The sequence below is a fragment of the Wyeomyia smithii genome, chromosome 2 (genome assembly GCF_029784165.1).
Source record: "Wyeomyia smithii strain HCP4-BCI-WySm-NY-G18 chromosome 2, ASM2978416v1, whole genome shotgun sequence".
In the NCBI taxonomy this organism is placed as follows: Eukaryota; Metazoa; Arthropoda; class Insecta; order Diptera; family Culicidae; genus Wyeomyia; species Wyeomyia smithii.
The window spans coordinates 179,918,955-179,938,432 of NC_073695.1; the positions used below are offsets into that span (position 1 = coordinate 179,918,955).

At 39.4% G+C, this 19,478-nt stretch overlaps 1 protein-coding gene across 6 annotated transcripts in view; it reads right to left on the bottom strand.

The window, feature by feature from the left end:
* Nucleotides 1-3,970: 3,970 nt before the first annotated feature.
* Nucleotides 3,971-19,478, bottom strand: part of LOC129721855 (uncharacterized) — a 39,974-nt gene continuing 24,466 nt past the window's right edge. For 4 of the 6 annotated variants that reach the window (XM_055674914.1, XM_055674917.1, XM_055674918.1 and 1 more), the window contains exons 3-5: nucleotides 16,520-17,044; nucleotides 14,571-14,795; nucleotides 3,971-5,135 (exon numbers count right to left, since the gene is read on the bottom strand). In XM_055674914.1, the coding sequence (XP_055530889.1) occupies nucleotides 4,943-5,135; nucleotides 14,571-14,795; nucleotides 16,520-17,044 (943 nt within the window). In that variant the 3' untranslated portion in view covers nucleotides 3,971-4,942. Of the gene's footprint in view, nucleotides 5,136-14,570; nucleotides 14,796-15,299; nucleotides 15,522-16,519; nucleotides 17,045-19,478 lie in introns of all 6 variants that reach the window. The other 2 variants (XM_055674920.1, XM_055674919.1) reach the window with 2 other exon arrangements.

The following is a 19,478-nucleotide window of genomic DNA, read 5'->3' on the forward strand; positions in this document are numbered from 1 at the left end:
TTTACGGTTAAATTTATGTAACAAAAACAAACTATTGTTTGAGATACACTATTGAAAAATTGGTAATTAATATCGATTGTCTAAATCATACCGCGCAGCCAATCACTACCTCTCTTCCCAAGCACAGTCGACACTAACGGATACAATCGATCTGACTTTGTTGTTATTGTTGTTGTCACTTTCTGTTTCCGATGTTTATGCTGCTGCTAGCGGAAAAAACCTTGCAAATATGCATCTTTTTGTTGGTGTTAATTTTACGACAGCGGCCGGCGCCCCATCATTTTGATTCCAAAACCGCACCAGTGACATGCGGACGCTAGGTGATAGCAGCTGAAAGGAGGAAATACAAAATAGTACCGGTCATCTCGTGCCGGTTTCACCCGTAATGCTGGTGGCTTTAGTAGTAAATGGCTACTGCAAAACACTTAAATGGCTGGAATTCTGGACGGACTAACCAGGAAACTATAATCGGCAACTGGCACCTTTTGGTGCCTCGAAATTTTGGTACAGAAGCGGCTAATTGAATTTTCTGTTTTACCAAATGCTGCTGCTAGCGGAAAAAACCTTGCAGAAATGCATGTTTGTGTTGGTGTTAATATTACGACAGCGGCCGGCGCAGCTTTCAAGAAACATTTGTCTCTACCATTCCATCATCTATGTAGCCCCTCCCTTTTTCTAATTATCTGACGAAGCCTTGGTATAAAACGTATCGTTCGAACATTTCACCCCATCGTTTCATTATTAAACCGTACCGGGTACATACGGACGCTCGGTGTTAGCAGCTAAAAGGAGGAAAAACAAAATAGTACCGGTCATCTCGTGCCGGTTTGACCCGTGATGCTGGTGGCTACTGCAAAATACTAAAATGGCTGGAATTCTGGACGGAAACCAGTAAACAAGAAATCGGCAACTGGCACCTTTTGGTGCCTAGCAGTTTTATAATAGAAGCGGTTAGTTGAATTTTATGTTTTACAATTGCTGTTGCTAGCGGAAAAAACCTTGCAAAAATGCATGTTTATGTTGATGTTAATTCCACGACAGCGCTAGGTGTTAGCAGCTGAAAGGAGGAAAGACAAAATAGTACCGGTCATCTCGTGCCGGTTTCACCCGTTATGCTGGTGGCTTTTAGTAGATTAACCAGAAAACAACAATGTAATCGGCAACTAGCACCTTTTGGTGCCTCGAAATTTTGTTACAGAAGCGGCAAATTGAATTTTCTGTTTTACCAAATGCTGCTGCTAGCGGAAAAAACCATGCAAAAATGCATGTTTGTGTTGGTGTTAATATTACGACAGCGGCCGGCGCAGCTTTCAAGAAACATTTGTCTCTACCATTCCATCATCTATGTAGCCCCTCCCTTTTTCTAATTATCTGACGAAGCCTTGGTATAAAACGTATCGTTCGAACATTTCACCACATCAGTTTCATTGTTAAACCGTACCGGGTACATACGGACGCTCGGTGTTAGCAGCTAAAAGGAGGAAAAACAAAATAGTACCGGTCATCTCGTGCCGGTTTGACCCGTGATGCTGGTGGCTACTGCAAAATACTAAAATGGCTGGAATTCTGGACGGAAACCAGTAAACAAGAAATCGGCAACTGGCACCTTTTGGTGCCTAGCAGTTTTATAATTGAAGCGGTTAGTTGAATTTTATGTTTTACAATTGCTGTTGGTAGCGGAAAAAACCTTGCAAAAATGCATGTTTATGTTGATGTTAATTTCACGACAGCGCTAGGTGTTAGCAGCTGAAAGGAGGAAAGACAAAATAGTACCGGTCATCTCGTGCCGGTTTCACCCGTTATGCTGGTGGCTGTTAGTAATAAATGGCTACTGCAAAATACTAAAATGGCTGGAATTCTGGACGAGAATAATCGGAAACTGGTACCTTTTGGAGCCTCGAAATTTTGTTACAGAAGTTTTGTAAAAGAAGCGTTGCAATTCCCTCTACTATTTGCTTCAATGGAATATTTTTTTTTTTTAAGAATACGGTAGTCAACGTCATGCGGTCGTGTCTTGAATACCACCCTCCTACTTTTTTCTAATAACCAGAGTTTTATGCGAATTTAAGTCGTCATATGGCAGCATTAACCGTTGTAAAGGTGTCGTGGGCAAAATGTTTGAAAAAAACTGGAAGTCAGGTATCTTGTTTTAGTCATCTTTGGTTGCTTTCAACAGAAATTCAGCTGGTGTATGTCGGCAAAAAACAAGTAGCACCTGTGTTCTTGGTCAGTGAGGGGGCTTTTGATACCGTTTCTATTGACATCCTTTCGGGAAAACTTCACCAACATGCGCGAGGTATATGATAAAAACTACCAACAAAGAGTGAATTTTCTCCAAACAATAACTGAATTGTGGTAGAGAGCCAACCCTGGAAACCTGATATGGCTTTACCAAACTACGATATTATCGGTGCATGCGTACGGGTGTTTTTGCTTCGGCCGCTGCAAACAGCCATTCAATCAAGCTAGAAGGATTGCAAAATCGATGTTTACACATGAGCCGTTGAGAGCAAAAGTGGTGTATGTGCTATTAAGTAAATTTTTCAGGAGACGCGATAAACGAAAACACTGAAATAGTAAATTATTTTCAACAATTTTTTTCAATATAACTGCACTAAATAATTGCTGGAAAGGTTTCAAAAGACGATACATGAAAGCATAACGAGTTCTGGTTGAAAAACTTACACAAACTTCAATGGAAAAACATGTACCACTTTTATTCTATGGGAAAAATAATGACAACTAGGAAACGTTGAGAGCAAAAGTGGTACATGTCCAGTGTGAGCATGAAGGATGCATTATAGCTCTCTAATCTTAGGATATAGAACATTTATGTCTTCAGCAGAGTTGTCCAAGTGATTGAGGAATTCTGTCTCTTCGTGGCGCAAGTGTATATGTATTTAGTAACAAATAGGTAAAATGCTTTCTGTTACAAAATAGTCACGGGCACACTAGCGCTACGTAGTGAGAAAATTCCAAAGCAGACAGATCATCATCTTCATCTGAAAGTATTCAATAACATGACCAACTTTGCTGGAGACATGATTGTTTTATATCCTAAAGCAGGTATTACACGAAGCAAATATTTGCTATTTTTGGTACGGATTTTATTTTGTGCAAATAAAAATCGTACCAAAAATAGCAAATATTCGCTTCGTCTAATACCTGCTTAAGATCCTCGACTTACAGTTCATCTAACATGCACAGACTGGACATGTACCACTTTTGCTCTCAACGAAATGGTGATTATGGTAATTACCAAAAATTGTGTTGGCTTTAACTTTGGTTTAGGTTATCAGATCTTGGTTTTTCTTGGATATTCTTGTACATTATTGCGTTCTGCATCAATTTATGCAAAAAACCCAAAAAGTGTAAAAATGGCACATGTACCACTTTTGCTCTCAACGTCTCAATATAGGCCTTAGGTTGCGTACATTCGACCCATATGATTAGTTTGGAAGTTTTGGCGGATTGGAAAATCTCTTTTTGGATCTGACTACTCGTATTCTCTACAAATGTGAGGTTCACCCTTGGTATCTCGCCTCACCCGCTGTCACTGACGAGGCGAGCAGAATGTTGTATTAGGGATTAGAAAACGCGAGTGAAACTGCAAGAACAACATTAAACGTCTTCGCTAATACTCCCTAGGTGACCCCATACTTCTTGTTGTAATATTTGAACGCGATCAGATATCAAAAATGCTTTTGGCACAACATTTCTGAGTGTATATGTAAGCATATTAAAAAAAAATAAAAAATTAGAACGTCACAGAAATGATTCTGAAATTCGATTCAGGCAATCTACTAGACTTTCTTCATCGAAGAAAAAATGAATAATTAATAAAATAAAAAAAGCAAAAAAATAATCGCAACAACAACAGACAAACAATTCGTCATGGACAGCATTTTCGGATAATTGCAACAGTCTCTTTTTGAAATAAAGAGTAAGTAAATGTGTTAAATTTTTAGCTATATTTACAAAATTATTTTCTAACAGTTTTTATAACGTACTGCATAATTTACCTCTCTTAAATTTAAATTAAGTACACATTACAATTTTAGTTGCTTAAAATAGTTTTATCACTTCTCTATCTTATCTTCATCGCAATTTCCAACATTCCCAATAATCACATTCACACAAAACATTCTGATTCTAAATTATTTTTGATCATCACTTTTTTCGAGACTTTTTATTCAATGTCTAACTTTTCCTATTAATTCATTAAAATTACTAAACATATTTACTTCATATTTACATCCTATACAATTAACGTGAGTACATTTTCTGGTGTAATTACGATACAATATACGGTTTTAAGTGGCTTTATTGTTATTTTAAAAGCATATTCAACTCGGTTTTCATTTCCCGGTCAGTTGGCAGAAAGTGGATAAATTGCCTTTGTTTTCTGGTTCAAATGATCGAACGAAGTGAGTGAACGGCACAGGTTTAAATGAAATATTTACAGCGAAATTTTGTCATGGAATTTGTACCATCAATTTAAGAGTGTCGATCCTTGAACATGACTTTCATCCAGTTTCAGTTCTGTAGATGGTCTTGGTTGGCTACGGTGACGTAAGCAGCATCTGTTTTTTTTTAATTTGTATCTCCTAAGACAATAGCAGTGGAAACGTTCACCGTCTCCAATAGCTCTTACAAATTAATAGGAATCATTGATAAAGGAGACAATAGTTGCGATGCCACAGGCATCAATTTGTGCTACTAATAAATTAACTTAGCACGCTATCCAATAAATAACTTCATTATAACAGTCGTCACAATTTTAAGTGCTATCCTTCTGCCTTCTGCAACATCCGAGTTTCGTTTTGGTTTCGATCCGAAAATAGTACAGTTTGAGTGATGTGACTTTCAGTGATTAGTCCCCAAACGTTTCATCACCAGCTAAGCTGATGCATAAATACTTAAACCCATCGAAGATGGGTGCCTAGTACTTTCTGTTGTCCCGAATGTGGGCCCGTTTCCGGCGAACTTTTTTCTCGCATTTACCCCACCAGGACAGCTTGGTGCACACGGGTTCTGGCTTCAGCACGAAGCACTTCGATTGCACGATATTGAAAAACAGCTTGCCGACCATGTTAGCGTCACTGGAGTCGGCCATTTTAAGACAAGTGCGGAATCTGGTGAAAAAGAAAGTTAGAATTAGGATTGTTTGTAAACTGGGTTTTCGTAGAAAATCTAAAAACTATTAAAGAACCAAAGCTGCCAACTGAAAAAAAAAATAAGAATTTGGTACAGTTTAAAATTAAATTTCCTGATGCCTAGGTTTACGAAGAATGCCATAAAATAAAATAAAATTTACCTGAGTTTTTTTTTAGATATAGAAAATAATTTCGGGCTTCTCACATTTCCCATCAAATGTCATAAAGACACTTTCTGGAGTATTGATATTTTTTTCAGTTTTTTCATACTATTTTTTTGTCACAATGTATTTTAATTCAGAACTGCTATTTATTAACTACAACTTCGCCGAAAACCACGTGTCAATCAAATGCACCATTGTTCCAACTAACGCCGGTTCCATTTAAGAGGGTTACTGAACATGATGGTTTATTTATCATGAAATAAAATCTTACGTACAAAGTTTAAACAAAATCGTAAGTGACAAATTAAAAAAATGGTAACTGTCCATGTTCGACATAAGTTACCGTCCTTTTTAACGTTTTTTTTTTTTTTTCATTCTTCTCATCGTCTGCATGCTGAGTTCCGGCTGAGTGTGGACCCAAGTTTTCCTCCGTTACTCTCAGAGCACGACAGAAATCTTCAGAAATTTTTCACCCCACCACCGCAAAACGATGAGAACACCCATCTGTCCATGACTTCTGCAGATCTCCTCTGCAGTCAGAACGTATATGTCTGTATGTTCTGGGCGGCATCATAAAACTGCCATTCGCATCGCTATTTAGCTCTGGTCGCCGGAAGAATGATGGCAAAACTTGAAGGACTTTTTTTATGCAGTCAGTGGCACAAGTTTTCTTCCGCTGCCGTTAAATGTATTGGGAGGGTGGAAAACCTTCCCGTTATCCCGTATTGAACCAATTGACAACGACGGCGATTGGAATCGCAGCTAATCGCATTACGGATCGGAACATTGCGGTTGCAATGCCATCCTAGGGAACGTCTTTGCTCGTGAAGCGCGTCGTAAATGGCTAAAAACATCGTAATAAAAGGTGGTATAATGTAGGACAAAACAAAAAAAGATCACTTTTAAACATGTCATAGTGGGACGGTTTGACCGCAGATTTGACTTTCCTCTCGCAAGACCACAATATTTTTATAGTTATGAGATAATGTGAAGCAGAGTATTATTTCGCTAAATTGTCAATCTTATTAGTGACGTTGATTTTCCATTAGAAGATTAGTGATTTCGTCAATGTTCCAAATGGTTAGGGAAACTGTTAGCATCGCTAGACGAGTGCTTAGCAAAATTGATCAATTTTAATCAATTTTTGATTTAAGGAATTCAATTACTTTGTGACGCTTTGCATACTTTTGGCTTTCGTAAAGTCTCAAGCTAACTAGAAGGTGAAACTAAGACTATTTTTTACAATTCATATCTGCCACCGGCGACAGTGTATTTTATTTAAATAGAGTTAACCATTTTGATTTGCTATTAAGCTGTAGAGGCAAAAAAGTTTATTTACCAATGACAATGATATTCGATGATTACGGTTAACATACCCCGTACTGAGGCAACTCAAATATCGAACAAATTTGCAAAGCCAAATGCACTGAACCGAGCCAATTCAATTAAAACGAAACAATATCCTTTTAACTGTGACTGAGTTTTCACTCGGAATTATCAATCAAATCGATCTTCAACTGAGAACGGCGAAATTGTGCAAAGCGGCACCATCCTTCCCATTCAGTGGAATTCCAGATGCAGATGTTTCGAATTCTAGCCTGTATCGATTATGTTCGCTAGCAATGAACAAAAACGGGCTACACAAAAGAGTGCGAGTCTTTATTTTACCCACATTTTACGGCCATCAAATGCATAGAGTACCGTATCAAATTGACACACCCAATTATTCTACGCAGAGTTAGAGAGAAGAAAAGCGATAGCATCAGGTCGATTTATCGCCAGCTGCGGTCACTCTCTGTGCGTTTGCAAGTTGTAAGTACATTGCATCGATCGGCTTCATGTTTCCTGCTGAAGATCGTGCCATTTTTACTTGACAATACTCTCAAGCTCAAGTTCCCAACGCCAACAGAACGAAGCTTGAATAAAGGCAACAACCGGACATCTTTCTCCAATTAATTGCATCGTTTTTTGACAGATGACCTTTCCTCTCGTTATTAATTTGGATTCTTATATGCATTCTTGAGAATGTCTGTGCTGATGGCAATCGAGTCGTCAACAAATGTTGACCTTTGCAATGTTCAGAGGAGGTTGAACACCCAGCAACAGAGACAGTTTTGCTAAAATTTTGTTTTTTTTTTTTTGTACCAGTGGTGGGCTAGATCGCTAACTAGTGACACTAATTTTCAGTTAGCGGACTAGCGGGATCATTAATTTTTGATCTGCGAAACTATTACAAAAAATGCGTTTCTGGTTGCATCAATCTATGGTATATTTTTGTTGTTAAATTCGCTTTGTAAAATGGCATTGGGCGAAGCATCTCTTTTAAGTTTTTAACATAACTAACAGCAGTTTAACGAGATAAAGATTCACTAAAGCCTGTAGTACACTCTTTGTCTAATGGTCAAATATTTGACCTTCTGACATAATGGTCAAATTTATTTGACATCATGGTTGTTGTTTGCCCGTGTTTGCCCCATTGTAAAATTGGAGAGTGACAAACACTTCGTCCCCTTAATGCTAGAACTAGATAACTCGAAATTTGTCAATTTTGAGTTAAGTATGCCATCATGTTTATCGCGTCGAGCTCTATAACATATCCAAGACTCGTTGAAACACGATTACAAAAAAAAGTGTTATTCATCAAATACAAACCTAGATATATCAACGAAAAACAAGTGTATTTTGTAATAAAACTAAATAACTCGGCTTTTCGCTGATTTTTTCGTTGCTATAACGGGCCTGAAACGATATGAATGCGTTTCATAAAATTTGAACCTTTAAAAGTTACATTTGAATCGTCAACACCAGAATAGGTCAAATTTTCAAACTCGTTTTTCTCGAAACGTCAATTTTCGAGTTATCTAGTTCTAGCATTAAGGGGACGAATTGTCTTTGACCAAATTTTTATCTGTCAAAAAGTGACAAATATTTGACGCTTGGTCAAAGAGTGTAATACAGGCTTAAGGCTAGAATAATGTTCTTATTTTTCAAGCGAACATGAAGTTCAAAAGAATAAGTAAAAAACTAGCTATTTAAAGATCAATTCAAAGCTGAATGAAAAGAACAAAAGTAGTCACTATTACCAATAACTTCGTCTGAGGTCAGCAATCTCAATGCTCCGGTACGCTTGGTTGCTTCTAAGACTAATGACAGCGCAGCATAATTCTTGTTTCCTTTTCTCTCGATGATTTTTTTCAAATGAATTCTTATTGTCTCATGTTTCAGTGATTCTCGTGTCGCCGCAATCAGTCAAACAAGAAGATACGCAGATGGGCCAGATAACATCTTCTTTACCTTTAGGCAGTATACCGTCTTTTGCCGGGTCCAGCGTATGCTGCTACAGGTATGTCAATGCACGTAACAGTTTTATGAGTACTGCTTTATGGTTATTTATGACCGATAATCAGAAAAACGCGTTGAATTTTTCCGTTTCTCTTACGTTACGTTCTAGCTCAATAAGCGACTACGCAGATTTTTTTCTAAGCTGCAAAGATACGGTTTTGTTTTCTATAACGAAATACTTATCTCAACAAAATCGATTGCCATAATTAATATTAGGTTTTACTTTCATGCGATTTTCTTCAAGCAAAAACTTCTAGACGTTTGCATAACAATGCGTGATTGAATCGTTACATTCGCAACTCGCTCCACCGGATTGACCAGCAGCAATTAGTGTCGGATTGCGGTCAATTAGTTACAGGTTATTGGGTTGACGTACGCATCAGAAAACGGCAATTAATGACTATGAAAGATTTTGCGAGACCCAATTCCAAACATTGTTCTACCAGTCGCCTGCGGCGGTACCGGTGGACTGGGTCGAACGAAAAGGGCAATATGTGCTACAGACGGACCGTTTGATTTGTTAAGGAATCTATTGCACAGCCTTCGTCGCAATTCGAGTGGCACTGAAGGAGCGTAACTAATCCGCCTTCTGCACTCTTTCCTCCGTGCACGGGACGGTTGCAAAGAAGCCGCCACCGCCGATTCCTGGAAGCCGCAATCAAAGCAATTCCGAAAAGCGAGAGAGCGTGTAAATATAACAACGTAAATTATCACCTTTGTGAAGAAAGCAACTCGGGGTAGGCATGGAGGGACGGTCCAGCGAGATGCCGATATGTATGTATTAAATGGATCCTTGTTCGTCCTTTTTTCTCGCCTCCGATTTCTGACCCTCGATAACTTCACACAATAATAGATGGAGCGGCCACCGTGCAGTGCAAGAATCAAGCAGGCCTCTTATGCCACTTCTTCTCGTACCTACTGTCGTTCGACTTTTCCACTTGAGCTTGAGCTTTGTTTGTTTTGACCAATGGATAAACCTGCAGCTTATTGCTGCAGCAGTAGTAAGACCGCACTGTTCACGATTGTCCTACGTGGATAGTGCGCTACGTATGGTTTGGGACACCCATGCAAAGGCGTACAAAGTCGAAGCCTATTTGGACAGCTTCGATCACAATCAACGCTTCCGATCTGATGCTCTTGACATAATCCTAACGTTAACCTGCTGCCTGTATGAGGCGCCAGTACGCTTTGGAGGCCCAGTTCAGCCCTCCCGTTCGTTCGCACAAATGTTCTCCACCGTGGTGGCAAAGAATAATTCGATACAATGACCACCCGTCAGGCATGGCATGCCGAACGAAAGAAAAATTATGATGAATTACGTTGGTAGCTTTTGCTTAGAACGGAAATCTGCGATTTTATCTGTTCAAATGATTTCAGGGTGTTCCTATATCAATAATTTGTGTATAACTCTAGCAGATTAAATGCTAAAGAGACAGTAATCTTACTTATGTTGAATCGCGTAATATCTCTGGAAAATTTTTGGATATTAAGTTTGGTATCGGGCAACCACAAAAAAAACACCCATGGAATTAGTAGAATGTCACAGTTATTTCAAATGTGTTTACGATTTTTATTGGATACTCATCAGATCAAAACTTGTGCGAATTAGAGTACAATAATGGATTGCAGCTTGAACTTCTACGTGTATATAGGAACTTTGAGAGATTTCTCAAAAGCAACTATTTTTCGTTCTTTTGAACGATGTCGAGACTGTGAATCATCTATACTTGAGCCCATGTATGACTTTAAGATGCTTAGTTATTCCATTAACACATTTTCACATGTCACATGATGAAATAAAAAATCTGAGATGTTGTGTGGTTGTATACATTGGTTTTGAAGGACACACGTAATTTAGTTTTTTTTTTTTTTTCAATTATACATTTTACGTAACATAAGGAATCCTCATGGGTCTCCGAATATGCAAAAATTCAGCCTTGATGATTACACTAATCGACAAAAGTAAAAAAAAAGTTGCAGTAAAGCTCAAAATAGTTGCCCTAGAAAGATTGTAGCTTTTTAACCATTCTAAAGTGCTGCACAACAAGTGCTCACCGGGCTTGTCGCTTCAACGTTGGCTTATGGGAAATTCATTTATGTCGCTGGAAAAATACCTCTGCTAGGGGCACTAAAATTCACAGGAATGTTCAAAAAGCTGTAATCTTTTTTTTTCTAGTTTGAGCTCTAGGTTAAAACCTGTATTCACTGTTATCAGTAAAAACTCAAGAACATCAGATATTTACATTGATCGAATTTTCATTGTTTCCCCATATTTTTCAATTTTTGTCTAGCAACATTGCACAATTTGTTTTTCGAACACTTGGAATAACTCTGAAAATCGGCCTGTGTTTTTGTATTATAAAATATATTTTAATCTCGATAAGAATGCAATTTTCGAAGACTTTCGGAGCTTTCAAAATGACCTTGTTGAAAGGTTTAGTAAAGTTATATAATGTAAAATGTGTTACATATATTAATACCAATCTCCTAACGAGAGTTTTTTAGGATTCTCAATACTTTTCAGGTGTCACAAGCGTTTCCTTTAGCTAATGTGTCTATAGGTAATTTCTATTTCAAGCAGTAAATATGGAGCTGACAATTGAAAAATGTACTAACTGGGGAAATAGTTAATTAGAAATTAACGAAAAATATAGTCCAGCAGGTGGGACTCGAACCCACAACTTCTAATCTCCGGTCAGATGCGTTTCCGATTACACCACCGTAAGACGTCTAAGTCGATCTCGCTAAATAGCTATTTTGTATCGCTTGCATACTTTATCGGACGTCATCGTTTACTCAGTAGAGAGTATTGTTTGGTGGCTGGCTGTTGTTTCGTAACTCTCACGTCACAGTGGGTCACATCTGTGGGTTCGAGTTCCACCTTCTGGACTATATTTTTCGTAGGGGGGATGGGGGTAAGACGAACAGGGTGGGTAAGACGGTCATGTGGCTTGTTCTAACGCTTAGCGATTTTTTGGCAAAATTGCCCCGGCCACCTTTTCACCAAGTTAGTTGATGATTTTCGAACCACACTTCCAATGTTTACATTTATTAAATGTGCAAAAAATTAATAAACTTTGAAAATAGGCTACGAGTTCGCATGCGGACAGGCCCGGATTTGAGGGGGGATTGCGTAAAAATATTTTTTTTTCTTTTCATTCAAAACTTCTGTCTGAAATTGACTGTGACTGGAACGGTTTTGAGCCATATATTCAACTAAAACGGAATCCAAATTTTATGATTCTTAGGTATAATAAATATCGCAAGAGGTGATGTTGCAATAGGTATTCACCGCCGGATAAAACATCGTGTATACATCTTGAAACGAAAGTTATTGAAAGCTTGGGAATAGAAATTGAAACAGATATTGGCATTCTATTCAACTATAGCCACAAGCATTTACCTTTTTCAATGTACTGGTGAGCGAGAAAATCATATCAAAAACTACACAAGAGAAATAAAGCTAAATTTTAAATCACCGATGATTCAAATGCAATACATTGATGTTGGAATAATGCTTGAAGGACGCAATTCCAGTGGAAAAATATTGATTGGTAATTACTCGGCAGAATTTTATTCAGTTTTATTCTTAAAAGGTCCTACATGTTTCTCTTCTGTTGAAAAACATCTGCTAGTAATTTGGTACTAACAAATGAAAGTCATTCATGCAGTGATTTATTAACTCATCCTGATTTTCATTCTGATCATCTCCCTATATAACTTTTACTGTATCCCGTTCGTTCAAATTGCACTAGTACTGCGTTTGATTATCATAAGAATAAGTTTTCTTTTGGGAGCTCCGTGACCGCCAGGTTACAGAGTCCGTTTGACAAGCGGGTGGTCGTGGGTTCGAATCTTAGTAAAATCTGGCCATTTGGTTGTCAAAAGACTTTAACATGGATTTATTCTTAGGCTCCCCATCATATACTCTTTCTTCAAGCTGAATTCTACAGTACCCCTATTAACTTTCCTCCTAACAATAATTATTTCCTCTCATGGTAAAACTGGTCTGAGTAACGTTTAATGGGGATCTCTTCAGGGAACTGTAATTATGACGCGACATTGACTAAGAGAACGAGGTTTCGATAAGACTCCTTCCTTTAGATAAAATATAAACCTATAACCTATTTCAATTATGATATTGCCAGTGATGGGTCAGATGAGAAAAGTTTTCTTGGACCCACGCTTGAAGAAAACTAAAATTATGATATTATTTTACAAAATAATGTTGTTTAATTCTCAATGCTCGGACTTATCAGGCTAGAATGAAATTGATTACACAATGGTGCACCTCAAGGAATTGTTTTGAGCACAATCTTGTTCAATATTGACGTAGGACTACGTCTATCTGGAAGTTAGGTGCCGGAAGTTGAAAATCGAGAAATTCAATCATGGAATAAGTGGTCAGGGTTTACACGTTTATATTTCAGGCATTTTTTATCAGATTGTCGAGGTTTGGGCATCAATCGATTAGATTTTTTTACGGTTGAGTTGTTGTAACAAAAACAACCAATTGATTGAGACACTATTGAAAAAAATAGTAAATAGCATGGATTGTCTAAATCATACCGAGCAACCAATCACCACACTCCAAAAATGGATGAAAATTTTGCCCGAAATAACCAGAAAACAAGAATCATCGGCAACTGGCACCTTTTAGTGCCCCAAAATATTTTTTTGGCCGCGGCCGGTGCAGTTTTCAAAAACGTTTTGCTTTCCTTGCCATTTCCTATTCTGCTGCGCTCCGCCCTCTTCTCAAGTAACTGACGAAACATTGATATAAAAGGTACCATTCGAACATTTTACCATGATTTTCTTTCCGAAGCCGTACCGGTATCATACGGACGCTAGGTGCTCATCGTGAAAAGGAATGAAAGGCAAAATTGTACTAGTTATCTCGTGCCGCGTTTCACCCGTATATGTGGCGGCTGTTAAGGAGTACTTGGTAGCTGCAAAAGTGTCGAAAATGTCTGAAAACTTTGCCCGAAATAACTAGAAAACAAGAATCACCGGCAACTGGTACCTTTTGGTGCCCCAAAGCTATGTAATTGAAGTAGGTAGTTGAACTTTTTCGCTTACAAATCGTTGCTGATAGCGGTAAAAGCTATGCAATAACCTTATAATTGACCTCCTTTCCACCTATAAAATATACTCAGTTTGTTAAGCCAAATATGCGTGCAGAATTTTATTCGAATCAAAAATGGTCACTATAGGTCATTTGGCGTGGTGTTGCTCAACTGTTGTCATTTTTTTCGAAATTCGCGACTGGTTACTTGTACGAAAAAAATCTCATGATTACAATCATTTACTTTCATTTTTATCAACGCTAATCAATGAAAGTAAAGATAGAGACAAAATTATTAATGTTAAGATACAGATGACGCTCCCACCTTTTCCATTGGGTGGATTTCCAACGACGCATAGCCTAACATTAGAAAGCTTCATCCAAATGGTTGAAATTTCCATTCACCCGATACGATCATTTCCTGCTTTAGCTTTCTGATGTAAACTACACACACAACATGTGTTTCCTCACTGTTTAGCAACCTGTTAGCCATGCATCAGAACGGCAAGCTATCATTTAAATTTCTTTTCTAATTATACAGTTCAAACTAAAAGCTCCGACCATCAACTCAGCTCTTGAGTCAATTGCAGAAAGAGGCACACATTAAATAACTCAAATCAATAAGCGTCACTCATGGCACATTGGCATGAGCTGAGGCTTTCAGGTTGCAACCGCAGCGATATCGATCGACTTATTGATAATTAATAGCCCTTCACTCTCAATTCAGTAGCCGAGCGAAAAGGATTTGATTGATGGATTGTGGGAGATAAAGAACTAAAAAAAACAGTCGAAATCAAAGGCCGTTACAAACTCTTAGCTGGTACAAATCAAATCAAGTGTTACCTCTCATCGCAGCTGCAGTGCATCAATGTGTTCACGCGCCAGTTGAACACCCCGTACTTGGTTTCGAAGCCCAGGATCCAAAATGGGCAAGACAGATCGTGCTGGCGGCAGCAGCGATCCGCCTTCGACAATCCGCCCATTTCGACGTAGTTACGGGCACTCCATCCCTTGCCGCACCACTTGGTGCCGGGCAAACGAAACATGCTGGAAAGATCCCGGCGCTGCCTGGAGTTTCCAATCGGTCAAACGGTTGGTTGGAACGATAAGTGTGTTTATTTTTTTATACTTTCATCACTTCTGACAAGTATGCGTTTGTTGGGAGACAAACAAGCAAAGGACTTACGAAAACACAATGCAACACACTACTGGGAAGGACTACTGGAAGAGGTACATGTGACACAAAAAGCCATGTTGAAACAAAAATAACAACAAAATACAATCACTTTTGCCTTTGTCTGCTTTTTGGGTAGATTCTATAAATCTTTTCATCAATTTCACGTCAGTTCTTTCACTTTCTCACTGCGCGCAGCACCATTTAACACGCAACTGTTCTTACCTGCACTTTCACATCGATCTGTTTTACATGGGAACACTGAAGTCCTTGGAAGACCCTCAACCGGAAATAACCGCTAGCTAGCCTTGGTTCTTTAAAACACTTGGTATTGGTTCGTATCCCACTTCACCGCATGAAGAGGAACGTTTTCTAAAACTCGGAAACCAAAAACTAACCTTTGATCACAGCTGCAGTGACTGATCGTATACGGACGGTAATTAAACAGTTCCCACTTGGTAGCCATGCCGGGAATATTTAATTTACAGTAGTCGTGCTGACGGCAACACATATCTGCCCGGGATGCGCCTCCTAGCTGGTGATACCTTTCGGCCGAGTGACCTCTTCCACACCACTTGGTGTTGGGCGAAAGGAACCAATCGGCAATGGCGCGTTTGTGCCTGGTATTCGCAGGACGATGATCGAGAGGAAGAAAACAAAACGGTCGAAGAAACATAAAATAAATGATAAGAAACTAAACTCGAATAGGAGTTGAAATTAATTATAAAACACAAAACCAGGAAGAAAGCCATCGGTTCGAATACGTGATAGGGTGTAAAAGGGTGATAGAAGATTTGAATTTAGTACCCGAAGGCTTCTAATAGTTAGAACTTGTTTGTAACTGTTCTATGAGAAACCTTGGGGGACAGTTTTTGTGCTGTTCCGATATTTTTGAGAAAGGTGTTTCTCAAGCTAAACGGTCCTATGGACGCACTATCTACCGCGTGAAGGGAACAATCTGACGTGCCAGTTTGATTGATGATAAGCAATTCACACGAGATATGATAAAAGACATAACGAATAGCAGCGTTGTAACCAAGTGTGCAGTGGAATGCCGCAAACTAGTTTCACCAACGGGAACAGTCAGCTGAATATGGGGAACCACATGCAATGCAACAAGAGCGTGCTGACTCGTCGCGTGGCATTGGGACGCAACATTGGCTTTCGCTAGTACCTATGTCGCGAGTGTCACGCCACTCGACTTCTGCGCAAAACGCGCGAAATAAAGATACATATTTACAAAGCCGCCCGTTCATTGCATGTGGTTATATGGAGCCACCTGGCCGGCTATATGCGGACGCCCCACCTAGCTTCCACGAGCAGAGGTTAGACTTCATCATTGTTTTGCGACCGGATATGTTGCTACATGATGACGACCAACTGCGGCGGTGATTGCAAGGTTATGATAGACGACGAAACTGAACTCTGCCAAATTCGTTAACGTGCTGAAGGGTGTGCGTGCATTTCCAGAGGAAGTAGTGTGCAATGGTGCTTTAAGGAAAGTGCATTTTTGTGATTGTGTCTCAACACGGCTTGTTAGTTAGGAAACAGTATACAGGGAATGCAACTTGGTTAGTAACAAATGATAGGAAAGGTGTGCTTAGTAACGCTAAAATACCTTTGAAGGGATTCTCCAGCGATTTGACGTTCCTGAGGGTCACTACTTTGCAAACCATGCGCAAGATCACGCATCTGTACGTGACGTTGATCGCACTGGTGTTTTAGTCTGCGATAATTTAGCTGTTTCAGCAAATCTTTCGGTATGTCCGCTTCACTGTGCACCGGGATGTAAGTTAGATTTCGCATTCCGAACGCATCGCCTAGTGACACCGGCGAGGTGTTGTCCGAAAACTCTTGAATATTGTACTGCAAGTCTTCCATTTCGGACGTGACGATTCCATTCTCCAGGAACTCTCGGAAGTCGTGATCTGACACCAGCGGGTGTCGCCCCGCTGCAGATGCCGCAGGTGAGCTGAAGTTTCGAGCCCGAGCTTGTTCTATTTCGTTGTAGAAACGCGCCCGGAAATCCTTGATAAGTTTCTTCTGTCGCACATACTCGCAATCCATCAGCTGACCGTCGCTGGTGTAGATCATCTGGATGAAGCTTCTGCCATTGGACATTTGCCAAAGGCTGAGGGTTTTACTGCGAAGCAAAATAAAAGAATAAGGTTGATTATTATTGTTTTGACAATGGTCTTATCGTTATGTTATGAGGAGAATAGAAAAATACTGAGCGCGTGGTTCAACGTTTGTTCCCAGATTACTGAGTTTTATCACTTTCTATGCAGCGACGAAAAATAAGGTTAGAAAAAAATCGGCCTTATCAGTTGTGCGTTTCCAATTATAGAATAACAGAAAATAATTTTTTTCTGCGTCATTTTCGATAAAAATATTTACATCGCAGGCGCCAACCGTGAAGAGTGGCAACATCAGTTATTTTTGTACGCATTTCCGATTATAGGTAGTTACGCTGTATTTATTAATAATGCAACATCGAGCGCTCGCATAATATTGTGGAATGTTTACTTTTTTGTTTGTTTTTTTTTTACGTTTAAATGGAATCTCTGTAGGTATTGATACGGTGATTTCATTAAAACGTAAAAAACAAACAAAAATTGCAACTCCGCAAAAAAATGTTCCTGGTTGACAAAGGTGAACAGGTGGTCCTTCTCCGAGGGGTTTTAAACAAAAAAATTAAGAACAGTTTTTATTTCAAACCCGCCAAGCAACAACCAGTCGGTCGCCAACTAAAAATCTGACGCTACCATAAATTGGCGAATTTAAATTAAGTTTTGTTGTTATTCTTATTCCTTCGGCATCCTCAGCTCGGCTCGGAAACATAACCGAAAACATTTCAACGAAACCGTTGCTGTGCTGTGGTGATATGTTGTCAACTGATGACTGCCGTTTGAAATTTCAACCCAAAGGCGTTCCCCTGAGCTACCATAAATTAGTCTGATGAACTCGAACAGATCGCAATCGTTTAAGGCCGCCAAAAAACTGATGATCGCACGTCGTTGATTCATGATTAGCCCAATTCGTGTCACGTGATTTCGACTTGAGTTGCGCGATTTACACGTACCGTTACGATTATTAGGATTAGCGATTGTAGAATTACTGAAATTATCAGTATACTGCCGCGTAAATGTCAGTCGAAGCGTCGAAGGGCCAGCTGCACATGTGATTTATTTATGACCCCATACTACTATACTACGACGGCATGACGTGGAATATTCCGCTGTGGGCTATTAAACGGTAGTAAAAATGGGAATGGCATGCGATGAATCTTTACAGTGGAGCTGGCATGCGATCATTTTCCACTATCGCAGGGGGGCTTTAAGTTATGCTGAAAATCTGCTTGCATCTAATTAAATTTGATCTATGTTACCTCCCACGTTAAGCATAAATGTTTAACACTTTTAGAGTTTAGTTGGCGAAAAATTGTAAGTCAAAAATTAAACGCACAACAGAGCATGGGATCAAGCGGTGGAGTGGGTTTTACCGTCCACTTTGCCATTGAACACCGAGGCCTGAAGCAACCAGAGTGGGGTGGTGCGAGGCGATGTGGCCGTCATGCTCGGGCAGCTTTTATTTTTTGTTTCTTCTTTCAGTTCATTTTCGGCGCATCGTACGATATTTGGTGACGTCACGGATAACCCGAGTTCTTTTTCTCTATCTCACAAAAAGTTTCAGTTTCGCCACCGCGCTCTGCCACCGGCGACGATCTGGGCGGGCAGTCGGAGTCGACGATCGTACGACGTTGGAATTCTCTCCCAGGCTTCTTCTAGCTTTCGTTGGCTTCAATTTCTTAGCGGTCGTTTTTCTCGATTTGCAGTTTAACTGTCTCGTTTTGCCTTCCTCAGCGGGGAAACGTTTTAATTTCGTTCAGATTAGCGGGCGCTATGCGAAATACATGACATATATCAACCCGTTAATTAGGTTTCGAAAATTGATTATCTAACTCAGCAGGGCTTAAGCCTATTCGAAGAGCGTTGGTCTTAGTTTGAACTCACTGTTAGATGGATTGCGCCCTTGCTTTGACTTTCTCTTCATTTCCCAAATATTACATTCCTAGTTACTTACTTGCTAGTGTTTAGCAAAGATATTGCACAATCATATCTCGGTTCACAGCATCAAATCACTTCCACCGATTGCGCATTATTTGGCCTTATACAATTTAAAGTCTTTGTTCGACTGGTTCAAACAGAGGTGCAAAGCAGTTCAGTGCCTCTATTTCAATTTTGATTCACATGCTTTTTAGTTAACAAACCTGGCTTGCAGTGTTTTTTGCAATTAGACTCGAATTAAATTCAAAGCTACAAAGCAAAGAACAACGGAATACGAAACCACGAAAGGCACATCTATGAGTAGTTTCGCCATTACTCGTCAAACTCTGAAGAGCCGAATGTTGTCACACGCTGCCTGTCCGTTCCATCCGATGATGCAGGACGAAAAATTTAAAATGTAAAAAGGGACAACCTAATCGGCTTTATTCTAAGTTGGTTCCATTTCCGCACTACTCCAGCTGCGGTTTTTAGACGGTGCTGAGCAAATAAACATTTCGGCACCTCCATCGG